General features: G+C 43.6%; 1 protein-coding gene across 1 annotated transcript in view; it reads right to left on the minus strand.

The window, feature by feature from the left end:
- The window catches only part of LOC114146702 (phospholipid phosphatase-related protein type 4-like), a 37,572-nt gene extending 21,401 nt beyond the window's left edge, over positions 1-16,171 (minus strand). Inside the window, exons 1-6 of the mRNA XM_028020991.1 lie at positions 15,529-16,171; positions 4,621-4,806; positions 2,284-2,413; positions 1,855-2,050; positions 353-410; positions 60-233 (exon numbers count right to left, since the gene is read on the minus strand). Coding sequence (XP_027876792.1) covers positions 60-233; positions 353-410; positions 1,855-2,050; positions 2,284-2,413; positions 4,621-4,806; positions 15,529-15,609 — 825 coding nt within the window. The 5' untranslated portion in view covers positions 15,610-16,171. The remainder of the gene's footprint in view (positions 1-59; positions 234-352; positions 411-1,854; positions 2,051-2,283; positions 2,414-4,620; positions 4,807-15,528) is intronic.
- Between the last annotated feature and the right edge of the window lie 305 nt (positions 16,172-16,476).

A 16,476-nucleotide genomic window follows, 5' to 3' on the forward strand; every position in this document is an offset into this window, starting at 1 on the left:
ACTGACTCCCTTCTATCAAATTAAAGTATATTCTCTCAATACTGAAACATGGGTTTTACCAAATAAACAGCGATGGCAGCTCCCAGTAACCAGCCACAGTACACATCCACAGGGTGGTTTCTGAACTGAATGATCCGGATCAATCCGGCCAGGATGGCCAGCATGACGAAAGAGAAGACCAGCAGAGGCTTCAGGAGCTTGGCTGAGTCTGTCAGCACTGTGTTGAAGTACATCTAAGAGACACGGTTACAAGTGTACCACTTATTATTTCTGATCATTTTTTAACAATAATGACAGAGTTCAGCATTTACATGCTTCACTCTGCACATACAAAAGTGCAAAGACTACTTACAGAGATGTAGACAGCAGCAAAGGCAGCCAGTGTGGCATGCTGGGATGGAAAAGACTTCCTAAAAGACAAAAAGCAAGGAAAGTTGAGTGTTCTGCACCATGTTCACACAGCCAAGGACATCGCTGAATATTTATCTAAAAGAGGAATGTGACTTTTAAAGAAACTTGGATGAGTTATGTGGCAACACTGCACTAGCAGGTGTATAAATGCAGCATGTAAAAGAATAACAATGAAGGCCACATTATGTGAGGATTTGTTTGTCCTGTTGTCCCGTCTACCCTTGATTGATCCCAGCTGCGTTCTGTTTCCCTGATTACCTTCTGTGTATTTAAATCCACCTGTGTCTCTTGTTTCCTTGTCAGGTCCTCGTCTGTTCTGTCGTTTGTCATGTTAGCCTGTGTCTCCCCAGTGCCTGTTTTGAGTTACTGCAGTTGCTACCAGACTCTGAGTTTCTAGCCTTATTGCTCACTTGTGCTGCCTGGACTTTTCTGTACTCCTCATTGTCGTCATTAAAAGTACAAATTTATGTAGGGTTATGGTGGGTTATAATGTGTCACACATCATGACACATTATGCCTCTTTAGTATAGTTTAAAATGTAACTTTGGCTTGGATTGGTAAAAACACATTATTACATTGTTTAACACACAGTTGTTGCTACTTCATGTCCTGATGATTAGTTTGTTCATGTTAATGATAAATCCTCTTGTAGCTGCATTTGATCCTGTTGATCCTTGTATTATAAAGGCCTGAACATGTTGTAGTGATCAAGGAAACAGCCCAAGGCTAAGTTGGATAAATTTCCACTGTTATCCTGATGATACTCAGCTATTTTTATCCATAAATACTGATGCTCAGCATGAGGGATTGCAGCAACGACACCAACTGTCCACTGCGGCCACATGCTCATTCAGGAGGAGTGAATGCTGATTGCATCACATCAATGACTTGAACCACTTTGCTGGGTAGGTAGGACACTTTGAGCCCTTTTGAATATATGCAATTGATTTGAATCTGTCTGTATAATTGGATTGAAATGACCTTTTTTCTACAAAGTACCTTGAGACAACATCTGTTGTAGATTGGTGCTATATTAAAAAAAAAGTGAATTTAATTTAATTGAACAAATATCTACCGAAAAGTATCTCGCATCTATCCAGATCAACAAATGATTTGAATGTTCCTATTCCCAAAAATAATGAGATAATGGAATGGTAGTAGTTATGGCAACAACTGAGGAAAACTGATCTGGGAGAAAATTGTCTTGGGTATCTCTATTCAATGTATACGCACATATATAATTTATAGTGTGGAACACAACAATTTATTTGATTTTGAATTTTCTTTCCATGGCCATTAGTGAACTGAGAACAAACAGGCCACCAAAAACTGTGATGAGAAAATTGAACCCTATGTGAGTCAGTGCAACTACCAAAACCGACAAATAATCCCCACACTCCCACAAGCATCCTCTGACATCCTGAGTGGCTCATTGAGCTTCACCTCCCAGCGTTGATGAGTCCCAGGTCCGGTCCAGAACAGATATCCTCCAGAATGAAGGCTTCATCACAGCTCGACATGTTAATGTGGGTCAAGTTGGGTTTGCACACATCCAGCCAGTAGGGCGTATGCTGCCCAGTGGACAGCTGGAGGATGTCCGTAATCAGAGCCGTCACACACAGGCCAAAGATATGGACACCTGTGCAACAGAGCGCATTCAAAGCATGCTTGTGTTAATAATCATACAATAATGTACAACTTCTACACCTGCAGATTAATACACATATTTTGTAGACGTTTTGCTTTCTTCAGTTGTTCTGTTTGCCATTATATCCTCTCACACAGGAAAACAGCTCTGCTGGTTTTATGTTTCTTACAGACACTATGGAGATGTTTCTAATCTGTTGTGGTATAAGGCATATATTCTCCCACCTATAAAGCGGACAGCTCTGCGAATGTAGGAGTTGAAATTACAGCCTGCGGCGTTGATGTTAGCTTCAGTCTGAGTGGTTGACGACCTCCTGGACAGATAGCAGTACAGGATGGCTTCTCCTATCAGGATCTGCAGCACAAAAGAGTTGGCAAACCAGACTTTTATAGCTGCTGACTAACTAAACTGTTAAGATAAAAAAAAAAAAAAGAAACACAGAGTAGTGTAAGACGTTTGATTGCAGATGTAAATATTTTTTTGTTTTTAGGAATGCATGGATCTTCATGTATTTCACAACCACCCACGATTCGCTGAAATCCACCAATACTTCAGACTCATTTGAAAAACTTTTATAAATGACTACTTAAATAGTTTAACAAACAAATAGTAGTTACCAGTAGGTGCGTTTCCATTAACCATAAAATTGCAGAAATTGAAATTACAAAAATAAATTTGCTTAATGGAGACACGGCAAGTAAAAAAAAAAAAAAACCTTTTTCAATAAAAAGTTTTTTGCACTAGGATGAGGTGGTTTTCAGCCATATTGAAATAGGTGTATTTTGCAGAACTACAATGGAAACACTTTTTTGCATCACACGAGTCACATGAACGAAAACTGGCTGTTACTACTGGCGGAAACCATGAAGAAGACATCAGGAAGTCGTATTAGGAAGATGGCTTGTTTTTGTTTTTTTCAGACAATGTGCAGCTAAAAAAACCAGAGCTCTCACAGCATCACACTGTTCACAAAAGGTTTTGTGTCATTTGAACATGTTGAATCCTGTGGAGAATTATCCGTTCTCCATGCTGAGTTCTTGATGTATGAGGTTACAGAAGAGTCAGTGAGTTGAATTCATGAATTCCATTTATTAACACCAAAATACAGCTGGTCCATTATGACCTGCTACCTTTAAGAGCTAACAGTCAAAATGGTATCCCACAAGAGTTTCCCATTCCCTTTGTTACCCTCTCTGTGAGCTCCGCCCCAAAGAGGGCGTTACCTAGCTCCTAGTATTCTGTAATCTTAGCTTTGAGGGCTTTTCCTAACATGTCCTTTCCTCTGGCTTTAGCTTAGCAACTAACTAAAAGAGATAAAAGGAAAACACAGAATTATTTATTCTCAACAATCCATAGCTCTTCTCTAAATTCACTGACGACAATTTCCCAAAATGCCGCACACTTAGCGTTCCAACGCCTGAATGAGACGGCAACGACTCCTCTGATGGATGATGACTAGAGCCAGAACTGAATTATGAATATATATCATGTAACTCTTTGCATTCAGTGCTGCCATGATTTTTAATGACTCATCTCATGAACAAGCTTATTCACATGTGATTTTAATTTATATTTCTTATTTAATAAAAACAACACAATTGCAAAATTTTGGTTTTTCGATATTTGCAGGAAATAGACAAAAATTTGTGCATGTTTGTAACAGAAACGCAGCCAGTACAACATCTGACAGAGATACATCTCCAGACAAGAACATGAATCCCCATCATGTTCTTAACATAAAAGCTCCAGTGAGGTGGAAACAGAAATGGCTAATCTAGGATGAAATGTATTTTTTTAGAACGTGATAGATTTTTGGAACTGTTTTTTTCTTATCATTTAACAACTAACTTCAAAGATGGCAGACAATATAAATTGCTGACAAATTAATTGTTATTTGTGATAAAGTGCTGGAAAACCAATATATGCATTTATATGCAACAGAAATTTAATGTGTTTGTATGCTATATATTTGCTTTATGCACCAATTTTTAAAAAAATCACACTTTCTTTGCTGGTGAACAGAACCTACCATCATTTAGATCAACCATTTTCCCAACATTGGCAGGTTCTCACTCATTTTTAAAGTTTAATGTTTTCATTAATTCTGAATTTCATAACAGATTTGTTTTCAATTTCAGCATTGAAGAAAAATAAAAATACTGATTAAAAAGCTGTTGGTATTTAGGATATAAAAATAAGGGAAAGATTACTGCTAGAGAATCATTAGAAAAATTATTGATTGATTGAAATAAACAATATATAAGTTTATTTCACTTTCAGTTTAAATAAACAACTGAAAGTGATGAGTAACTGAATGGCTAATTACATAATCACACTGACATTAGGAACTAAAAGCAACTTAACTTACATACCCAAGCTAATATGATATTCATCTCACAATTTATAAATGGCCTGTATTTTTTCCACTGTGATAAATTCACCTGACTGATGTGTTGCTTAAGACCTCAGATAAGAATTCTAGTATATCTGTTTTGATAGTTCATTAATAAGACCAAATTCAATTTCATTCATTAACAAAATGTGATTTCTATAAAACTTACTGTGACTGTTGGAGCTGCAAAGGCCAAGCTGAAGAGCAAAGGGAGTGGGCAGACTTCCTGTCTGGGCGGGATGTAGGGCAACGACAAGCTGCGGTCATTACAAGTGTACCCAGAATGCACCGGCTGGAAAATATCAGTCAGCTCCAGAAAATAAAGACTGACAACAGAGGAGGCCAGGATGGGGAGCTGCGACACAGAGAGATCAGAACAAAACCTCAGAGAAAAGCCTTAAAATCAGGCAGTCACACTAACATGAACACGCCAGCATCTCATCTCCACTATTATAAAGCATAGGTGTTGAAACCCCTGATGTTATTTCTGGGTCTTAATTTCTGGGTTATATCACCTTTATCAATATTGGTGATAAAGGTGATATTGACATTGTTGGTAACAACCCAAATAATCCATACATAGAAAAAAAAAAAAACAAGTTCAGAAATTAAGTCGTGTAATAATGTCAAATAACCATCCATCCATCCATCCATTTTCTCCCACTTATCTGGGGTCGGGGCATGGGGTCAGCAGTCTAAGAAGGGAGGCCCAGACTTCCCTCTCCCCAGTCACTTGTTCCAGCTCCTCTGGGGGAATCCCAAGGCCAGCCGAGAGACATAGTCCCTCCAGCGTGTCCTGGGTCTTCCCCGGGGCCTCCTCCCGGTGGGACGTGCCCGGAACACCTCACCAGGGAGGCGTCCAGGAAGCATCCTGACCAGATGCCCGAGCCACCTCAACTGGCTCCTCTCGATGTGAAGGAGCAGTGGCTCTACTCTGAGTCCCTCCTGGATGACTGAGCTTCTCACCCTATCTCTAAGGGAGAGCCCAGCCACCCTACGGAGAAAACCCATTTCGGCCGCTTGTATCCGCGATCTCGTTCTTTCGGTCATGACCCAAAGCTCATGACCATAGATGAGGGTGGGAACGTAGATCGACCAGTAAATCGAGAGCTTCGCTTTTTGGCTCAGCTCTCTCTTCACCACGACGGACCGGTACAGCGCCCGCTTAACGGCAGACGCTGCACCAATCCGCCTGTCGACCTCCCGCTCCCTTCTTCCCCCATTCGTGAACAAGATCCCGAGATACTTAAACTCCTCCACTTGGGGCAGGACACCCCCCTGACCGAGAGAAGGCACTCTACCCATGTCAAATAACATAAGGAAAAATATTGAACACATACAAAGGGAAGTGGAAAAAGGCATGGGAAGTGTAACCCGCAATTAGTAAAGGACTTTTATTTTTGCGGGCCCACTTCCTGTGTTGCCCAAACTCTAACCCAAACTTAAAGCTCCGCCTCCAGTGCGCAGTAAAAGGTCCTCACCTGTTCCACTGTGATTGTGGTTTGCTGTTGGCGTCTTCCTCAAGAATTCCTCCAAAAATCTTTGAACCTATTGATTTGATTGCTGGGTGAGTTTGTTATTTGTTAACAGTATTACTTTTTCATGTGGTACTTCTGCTCGATTTCTCATTGGAGCGTTGTTTTATTAGAATCACTGGCATTGTTTACCTGGACCGTCACCGGGATTCTGTCAGTGCTGATTGTGGCTCAGTACGGCCCACTGTCTTCTAAAAGGTAACTTGTTGCTGAATTTTGTGTTCTGACACCTTTACATTGATGCCGAGGCACTGAAGTTTAAGATAAAATTGATCAGAATAGAATGTAGCTACACTTAAGTTGATATTGCGCAGTATATTTACTTATTTATTTTCCTTCCCTCACTCTGCTTGAGTATTTGACAATTAATTTATTTTATTTTTCTTGATTGATATTTTGGAAGTGCACTTTAACTTTAGCACTTTAAATTGATTAGTTGAAATATGATAGTTTTGTTTTATTTAAATTATGGTTAATTTAACCTGATTGAAATGTTTTTTAATTATTAGGAATCTAATTATTGCATTTGCATTTAGTATGCATAAACTAGATGTTTAAATTTAATAATTATTTCCTTTGTATTATATTTGTGCATAATTGTTTCTGATAAAACACTTGATGAGTTTTCTGACCTTTTAGGTCGGGTTTTTTTTCACCTGTCGGATCAGATCCTCATCTGGATCGAAAGATGGCGAGCTAGGAATGGACTATGGACTTTATGATTTGGAAATCAATTTATTCTGAGTCAATTCTCATGTGTCTCATTGTGTTATTGTAAATGTATGTTTTTTATTCAAATCACTTAATATATATTCACCAAAACTAAAAGCACTGCCTCCTGTTTTTTTCACACCTCAGGCTCCTTAAAGGCCACTCTTCTGATGCTGCTTATGTAGCCGCAGTTAGCTGCTTAGCCCATAACTGTTACAGAAGCAAAGAGGCCAGTTAAAATCCATCAGTGATCAGAAAGACATCCTGAACCTTATGAATATCAGCTGTTTCAGTAATAATCTATCTTTACTGAAAATCAATAAACAAACGGAGATAAATTTATCACTAGCACTGCAATAGACAAAGTGATTGGTCTGCATTTGGGATCAGGTCCCAGTAAAACAATCGGGTTTAGTAAGTGAGATAAAGTACACATTATAATTATTTGATGTACATTATCAATGGAAGCTAAGAAGCAATTTGAATAAAATACTTTGGTTTTATTCAAATGACCAAATGTATTAAATAACTTAGTTTGGAGTATTTGGAAACTAACTAATCCAAAGTATGGAGCAGATTGGAGGGAAGAGAAGAAGTAAGGAGGAGGAAGAAGGTAGATTATGGTACCAATCGTGCATATTTAAAGTTCTATTAAATGGTAGAGAAATATTTTCTGAGGTCAAATTGAAAATCCAGTGGCTGCATTTGGTCTCTAATTATTTCCTTAATGTTTGAAAGTGTTAAATCAACCAAAACATTCTCCTAGAAAAACCATGAGGTAAGCATAATGTAACTGGAGGAGAACGGAGCCCAGCGACTGCGATCTGATTGCTGAATTCAAGAAGACGTTTTATTAATCTAGCACTTTTTCAGCAACAAGGCAGTTCAAAGTGCTTTACATGAATTAGAAGAAAAACAAGAACAACACAAGCACAATAAAAGAAAAAAAAATCTAAGTTTGTTTTAGATTAGTAAAGAATACAGTTAAATGTTGGTTCTCCATGTTTGATTCTTGCTCTGGGATAATAAGAATAATTTCTAAACTTATAAACATGAATTTCTCTAGGTCTCGCTCCATTATTAAAATTATAAAGCTAAATGTAGGTCTAAAGCAATAGGTACTCCACAATTCATAATGAAATAAAAAGACAGACAGGTGATGAAATGACAACATCAGGAAGGAGAGAATCCCAGCAGCACACACAGCAACATTCAGACATGCGGCCAGCGAAAAGCGGTGAAATCAGGGAGTGTGTATCTTTAGCCTTGAGATATGTGTGCAATAAGTCCGTGAACCCCATGCAGCCAGCTTTCTCAGGCAACAGTCTCTGATTGTCTTATCTAAGAGCAAGTCCTTGGGAGCACTCTGCTCCAAAGTTGCATCGATGTCTTCAGGAAGAGAACGAGGTGAGAAAGAGAGTCTTGTTTACATATCATCCAGGAGATCTGAGATAACCTGCTGGCCAAGGCCGACACAGGGGAACCAGTTCAGATAGACAATATTCTTTAGATTGCGTAGTTTTTTTAATTTTCCATCTGCCCTAAAGTCTCACCAGTACATTTCTTGATTCCAATCATCCAAATTAGTTCCTGCCGGGCCAAACTAGCAACTACTCTAAGATAAAGAGGCTCCAAAAACCAGCACAAAGAGAAAAAAAGTCCAGGATACAACTTTCTAGGACTGCACAATGTACAGCAAGTATATTGTTATTGCAGTATTACTGTACACCAAATATCAGTGTGCAATGAACTGCTTCGATTGCAATAAATTTTAACTAGCGCTCAGACTTTAACGTGTCAAATTTGATTATTAATTGAATATACAGATTTTAAGACAATAAAATTTTTTACACAATTAATCACTTTTTTTTTTACATACAAAAATCCTGAGCCAGACTCTTTGTATTTTGTTTCTGGTACAACCTTAAATCGGACGTACAAGTGACAATCGCTAACAACAGTGACAGCCTAGTGGGGGTTCATTTCTGATTAGAGAAACGATCTGATGGGAAGCTAAAAAAAACACCATCAAGTTGTGCTATAAGGAGTTAGCTTGTAAGTGAAGCTATTCAAGCCTAAAATAGTATCTCAATGCTAAAAACATGTAGCAGCAGCACAGATGTCCCCAATGCTAATGTCAGTGTCCACTGTTCACATTTCTAAACAAGTTCCACGAATCATCAGGAAATGCTGAACACTGAAATGCTGAATGAATGGATAGAATACCACTTTGCTCCAATCTGATAACTGAAGAACCTGAAGAACAGATTGAGTAAAAAAAAGATTTTAAAGATAATCGAGTCTCACAACCTGCTTTCACTAAATATAACAATTCCATGGAAGTGGACTAAACCATTTCCAAATTGAACCATTTCCTCTGGGTGTTTATTTTTATTTTGTAGTCAGCATAATCCTCACATTCATTTATAACTAATCAAACGCTCATCAGATTATGATGTCATACTCTTTACAGTAAAATACTCCCACTGCTGCCAGAATATACTGTGCTGCATTGCAATGAGGCTCTTGCCCTAATTTACTGCCCTAAATCAACTCACATGCTGAAGTTACCAAGGGAGGAGACACTATGCAGGTAGATTCCCCAGCACAGACACACATAGAAACAACAGTTATCTAAATTTAGTTGGAAAGAAAGTATAAAGTCTAATTTTCTGTTGTTAAGAACATAAAACTGATCTGAAGATAATGCATAATGATAATTGAACCAAAGGTTTTCTATTGAGCATGCAGCAGAAAACAGGCTGCAGTAAGAATGTTTTCTTCCTCATAACATCCATAGCCCTGAGCACACAGATATAAAAATACACCCCATTCAGAAGGCCATGTTGCCTAGCAGCCAGCAAGTGGGTATCATAGTGTGGCGGTGTGTGAGATACAAGCACAGCTTTGCTGTGGACAGAAGGACGCAAACGGAGAAATTTGCACTTCTGATAGTTAACCCAAAGCTATACTGAACCTCCCCTATCATTCAGATCAGAAAGAATGAACATATCAATTCAGTCAACAACTCCTCAGTCATCTCCAGTCCAGTCAGTCTATTCTCAGCCACATTTAAGCGAGCTATAGGCACACTTCTAGAAAGAGTTGCTTGAAAATAGACATAAAGGCCTCAGGGAGAAAGTAAACAGAAAAATACTATAAAGCCACAGTACCATGACAAAGTAATATGCTTCTAATTCAGAAAGGACTTGAGTACAGTTGCACAGTATTGGTGTCCTGTGGTTTTAGAATCTCAATGTGTTTTATAGGAAGGAGAACAACAGAAAGTTGCACATACATGTGTCAGGAAAAAATGATCATTTTTCTATGAGTCCAGGTTTGTGGAGTGTAACTGCACTGGACTTCTCACAGCAGCAAGAAAACTAAAGTTTGTTGTATAATCACTTTTCTTATGGATCTACATCCAGGCAAGTCCTACCACAGGATGTCTATTTTATTCAACGGACCTGAGTAAGTCACAACCACCCTTTGACTTTATTTAACATATTATTAAACATAACACACTCCAGGAAGGCAGATTTTCCAGATTTGTTTTGTTTTTGAGGTTAAACTATGTGGCAAATTTCACTATAATTCAGAATTAGTGGTTATAAGTGCATTTCAACTCCATAATCCTGATTATTTTAGCATCATGGATAGAGGTTGATTAGTTTTAGACTTTTAGCAACTATTGAATCTGCAATGCAGGGAAGAAGAGTATCTCACCTACTGTTTGTCTCCGTTTTTGTTAGAAGCGAAACCGCGCACAAAGATCCTCGTAAAAGCGCACGCCCGGACTGCGCACAGGGTAAAAAGTTTGCAGAGTTCAATTGATCGCTTTGGATCAGACAGATCCAACTGACTGATGAACCAGTGCAGATTTCTCTGCAGATGTGGACCAGGAGGAATTTGTGAAGCTGTGTGTTCAGACCGCAGTAGGTGAAGTGCTGGTAATTTAAGTGGAGTCGTTTAATTTCACTTATTATAAGTTATTGGGGCCACAGTCAGTGGTTTTTGTCACTCCAGAGAAAAAGGTAGATGCATTCATCTCCTATATGTGTGATGGGATCTGGATTCACGTTCAACTAGGTGAATATTAACTAAAAATCCCCAAAGTAGCATATGTTAATATGATTATAATTTGACGGGTAAAAATAGGAGATTTTGGGGTTTTTTAATGCTGTCCGTCAAATGATGGAGAACAAAAAAGTCTAGGGCAACTCCTGGTTGAATGTGGGTTTTTTTCGGATATATTTGACATGTTAGAGTTTAAAGCTTTCAGTTCCAGCAGCGAGGCTAAGTGTCTGTTACTGCAGCGCTGCAGTCAGAGGGAATGCAAAAATTCTGGCAAATGCAATTTATAATGAATTTGACGTAAATGAGTATATTCAAATTATAAATTTTCCTAGTGTCTATTTATTGAGATATTTATTATTTTGATAATGCTAGTAGTGACTAAGGTTGTCTGATGTCTTTTCCCACTGATACTAGATTCTACATAGTTTTATGGTACAGGTCAGTCAAATGTCAAAAAATAGACTGAAATAGTACTGACTGAAGAAGATAACTCTGTATGCCTTTATATGAAATGAACAGATTCTCCGAGGGGCTGGCAGGTTGGCCAGCATTTTTGCAGGAGCAGAGTTTCCTAAGACCCGGCGGCGCCACTGCTAATGAGACGTTAAATAGTAAATGGACTGAATTCTTTGTAGCACTAGTCATACCAACAGATCAAATTATTTCACAATAGAGTCACATTCACACAGATTTTTATTCACACAATAATGATCAGATGAGTATTAAGTGCCTGGCTCAGGGGCACATCAGCATGTGGAAGAAGGAAACTTGAACAACTTTTCTATTGCAGGACAACTAACCCTAACCCTAACCCTAACCCTTTCCACTGAGCCAAAGTCACCCATTCAGACTCGGATCAGTCTGAATAGGTGAATGAATTTTCTAATTTAGTAGAAATAAATGAAAGTTTATTTCTATATTTTCTGAGTGGAAACACATTTTCAGCTGTTTGTTAATTTTGCTTGCTTTCATTCTGAAGACTGCTATGTAATAAAGCAGAATAGTTACAGCATGATGCATTTCATTTCATAGTTTTATTTAACAACAACAATAACCATCGTGTGATTTTGCAAATTGGGATGTCAGCAAGGAAAACATATAATCTCCAGCCAGAAGAGAGAACTAGTGAGCATGCTGGAGGGCTGCTCAACAGTCTGGAGGCGGTGAACCAAATGCAACATGACTGCAGGCTTTAGGCCAAGAGGAAAAAACAATTACACTGAAAGTCAGTGATTTGCTAGAAAAATGGCTAAACCCTAAACTGTGAGCATGAATGTCCAATACCATGATTAAATGGAACCAGGCCCTAAAGTGCATTAGGACTGTCTTATATGCTTTGTGTGAACTCTTCACTGTTAAATGCCAATCAAAATATTTGCCTCAGAATTTTTGGGCCAAACTGCTGGATGCTGGATGAATAACAATATCCTGGAAACGACTGCAGAGTCACTGGCAGCCAAAACAAGAGGAGCAAACAGGCAGAGAGGAATGAGAATCAAACTTCCAACCCGCACAAGTCACTTCTGGCGACAATCAGAATAACTACAGAGGGGGATGGGATGGAAAAGATCAGCAGTCCACCTGACTGACATCTGATGGATGGATGGATGGATGGATGGATGGATGGATGGATGGATGGATGGATGGATGGATGATGGATGGATGGATGGATGGATGGATGGATGGATGGATGGATGGATGGATGATGGATGGATGGATGGATGGATGGATGGATGATGGATGATGATGGATGGATGATGGATGATGGATGGATGGATGGGATGGATGGATGGATGGATGGCTGCTGGCTGGCTGGCTGGCTGCTGGCTGGATGGCTGGCTGGCTGCTGGCTGGCTGGCTGGCTGGCTGGCTGGCTGGCTGGCTGCTGCTGGCTGGCTGGCTGGCTGGCTGGCTGCTGGCTGGCTGGCTGGCTGGCTGGCTGCTGGCTGCTGCTGCTGGCTGCTGGCTGGCTGGCTGGCTGCTGGCTGGCTGCTGGCTGGCTGCTGGCTGGCTGGCTGCTGGCTGGCTGGCTGGCTGGCTCTGGCTGGCTGGCTGGCTGGCTGGCTTCTGGCTGGCTGGCTGGCTGCTGGCTGCTGCTGGCTGGCTGGCTGGCTGGGGCTGGTGCTGGCTGCTGGCTGGCTGGCTGGCTGCTGGCTGGCTGGCTGGCTGGCTGGCTGGCTTGCTTGGCTTGCTGGCTGGCTGGCTGGCTGGCTGCTGCTGGCTGGCTTGCTGGCTGGCTCTGGCTGGCTGCTGGCTGGCTGGCTGGCTGGCTGGCTGGCTGGCTGGCTGCTGGCTGGCTGGCTGCTGGCTGGCTGGCTGGCTGGCTGGCTGCTGGCTGGCTGGCTGGCTGGCTGGCTGCTGGCTGGCTGCTGGCTGGCTGGCTGTCTGCTGCTGGCTGGCTGGCTGGCTGGCTGGCTGGCTGCTGGCTGGCTGGCTGCTGGCTGGCTGGCTGGCTGGCTGGCTGGCTGCTGGCTGCTGGATGGCTGATGGATGCTGGCTGGCTGGATGGATGCTGGCTGGATGGATTGTGCTGATGGATGGATGGATGGCTGGCTATGGATGGCTGCTGGATGGATGGATGGATGGATGGATGATGATGTGGCTGGATGGATGGGATGGCTGGATGGATGGATGCTGATGGATGGATGGCTGGATGATGGATGGATGGATGGATGGTGGATGGCTGGATGGATGGCTGATGGATGGACTGATGGATGGATGGATGATGGATGGATGATGGATGATGGATGATGGATATGGATGGATGGATGGATGGATGATGATGGATTGTGATGATGGCTGATGGATGGATGGTGGATGGATGGATGATGGACATGGATGGATGTGAGGGATGATGGATGGATGATGGCTGGATGGATGATGGATGGATGGATGGATGGATGATGGATGGATGGGATGGATGGATGGTGGATGGATGGATGGATGGATGATGGATGATGATGGATGGATGGATGGATGGATGATGATGATGGATGATGGAATGGATGATTGATGGGGATGGATGGATGGATTGATGATGGATGATGGATGGATGGATGATGGATGGATGGATGATGATGGATGGATGATGGATGGATGATGGATGGATGGATGGATGGATGGATGATGGATGGATGGATGGATGGATGGATGATGGATGGATGGATGATGGATGATGATGGATGGATGGATGGAGGGATGGATGATGGATGGATGGATGGATGATTGGATGGATGATGGATGATGGATGGATGTGGATGGATGATGGATGGATGGATGATGGATGTGATGATGGATGGATGGTGGATGGATGGATGATGATGGATGGATGGATGATGGATGTGGATGGATGGATGATGGAGGATGGATGGATTGGATGGTGGATGGATGGATGGATGATGGATTATGGATGGATGATGGATGGCTGGATGGATGGATGGATGATGAGGATGGATGGATGGATGGATGGATGGATGGATATGGGATGGATGGATTGATGGATGGATGATGATGGATGGATGGGATGGATGGATGATGGATGATGGATGGATGGATGGATGGATGGATGGCTGGATGGATGGATGGGCTGTATGAGGATGGGATGGATGGATGGATGGATGATGGATGGCTGAATGGATGCTGCTGTGGCTTGCTGGCTGGCTGCTGGCTGGCTGGCTGGCTGGCTGCTGGCTGGCTGCTGGCTGGCTGGCTGGCTGGCTGGCTGGCTGCTGGCTGGCTGGCTGCTGGCTGGCTGGCTGGCTGGCTGCTGGCTGGCTGGCTTGCTGCTGCTGGCTGGCTGCTGGCTGGCTGGCTGGCTGCTGCTGGCTGCTGCTGGCTGGCTGCTGGCTGCTGGCTGGCTGGCTGGCTGGCTGGCTGGCTGCTGGCTGGCTGCTGGTGCTGGCTGGCTGGCTGCTGGCTGCTGCTGCTGGCTGGCTTCTGGCTGGCTGGCTGGCTCTGCTGGCTGGCTGGCTGGCTGGCTGGCTGGTGTGGCTGCTGTTGGCTGGCTGGCTGTGGCTGGCTGCTGGCTGTGGCTGCTGGCTGGCTGGCTGCTGGCTGGCTGGCTGCTGGCTTCTGGCTGCTGGCTGCTGTCTGGCTGGCTGGCTGCTGGCTGGCTGCTGGCTGGCTGGCTGCTGGCTGGCTGCTGGATGGCTGGCCGGCTGGCTGCTGGCTGTCTGCTGGCTGGCTGGCGCTGGCTGGCTGCTGGCTGGCTGGCTGGCTGGCTGGCTGGCTGGCTGCTGGCTGGCTGGCTGGCTGGCTGCTGGCTGGCTGGCTGGCTGGCTGGCTGGCTGGCTGCTGGCTGCCTGGCTGGCTGGCTGGCTGGCTGGCTGGCTGGCTGCTGCTGGCTGGCTGGCTGGGCTGGCTGCTGTGGCTGGCTGGCTGGCTGGCTGGCTGCTGCTGGCTGGCTGGCTGGCGGGCTGCTGGATGCTGCTGTGGCTGCTGGCTGGCTGGCTGGCTGGCTGGCTGGCTGGTGCTGGATGGATGGCTGGCTGGCTGCTGGCTGGCTGCTGGCTGGATGGTGGATGGATGATGGATGGATGCTGGATGGATGGTGGCTGGATGATGCTGCTGATGGATGGTGGCTGGCTGGCTGGATGGATGGCTGGCTGGCTGATGGATGGCTGGATGGCTGGCTGGCTGGCTGCGGCTGGCTGGCTGGCTGGCTGCTGGCTGGCTTGCTGCTGGATGGATTGCTGCTGGATGGATGGATGATGGATGGATGGATGGATGGATGGATGGATGGATGGATTGATTACCTCCACAAAATAAAAGCACGGCAGCAGAGTGACACTGTCCTTCGTCTTCCCGGCTTTCAGTCGCTCCTTGGCGCGAGACATGACGAGCGGCCGGTGGTCTCCCCCGGTACCGGGAGACAGTGAACTGTACTTGATTCCCGTCGTAATTTTGGCGAAATTCCTGCCAAGTCCCTGTCCGCCCACACCTGGACCGAGTGGAATTAGATCCCTACAGGCCAGCCTGCATCACCTGACGGGGTGGACATGAAGGGTCGCTGCCCACAGAGCAGATGTGTCCGCTGTCGCACCTTCGGCTCAGTTTCTTCTCTTCGAAAAAGAAAACGTCAGCGCAGGAATCCAGCCGCTGTGTCCTCCACACATGTCAGTGGAAAAACAGTCTCGTTCAGAAACGTGCGGCGTCTCTGAAGCAGAGCAGAGTTGAAGTCCCGCCGCAGCTCCGGTCATTCAGTCAGCAGGTCTGTAGCCGCTCTGCTGCAGCAGGTGGACCTCTCTACCTCTACCTCAGCCAAAACAAGCCACATATCCTGTCGAGGATTTCAAAATAAGCTTCTCCTCCACCGTCTTTCTTGAGCACAAAACACACAGAGAGCAGCGCAGCGGGCTGCGCAACGTATGACGCACACCACCTATTACCACCCATCTTCAATTGATTTCGATTCAATATATCTATATACCGCTAAGAGAGAGAGAGAATAGAATATAGGCCAGTCAGGTTCATGTGAACGAGACGTATCCAAAGTTCGGCCATTTATGGTCACAACACAATTTTAGAATAAAGCAAATCTGTCCTGTAAGCTCAACAAAAAATATTTTGAACTTTTTATCCAGGCTTCTGCATTCTTCTTAATTATCACTGACCCCTTAATATAAATGAACTTTGGACAAGTGACCCATGTCCCATTCTTATTGCTGAACAGGCTAAATCCTAAACGCATCTGTTCAAGACCC

This window comes from Xiphophorus couchianus, chromosome 6, assembly GCF_001444195.1.
Source record: "Xiphophorus couchianus chromosome 6, X_couchianus-1.0, whole genome shotgun sequence".
Taxonomy (NCBI): Eukaryota; Metazoa; Chordata; class Actinopteri; order Cyprinodontiformes; family Poeciliidae; genus Xiphophorus; species Xiphophorus couchianus.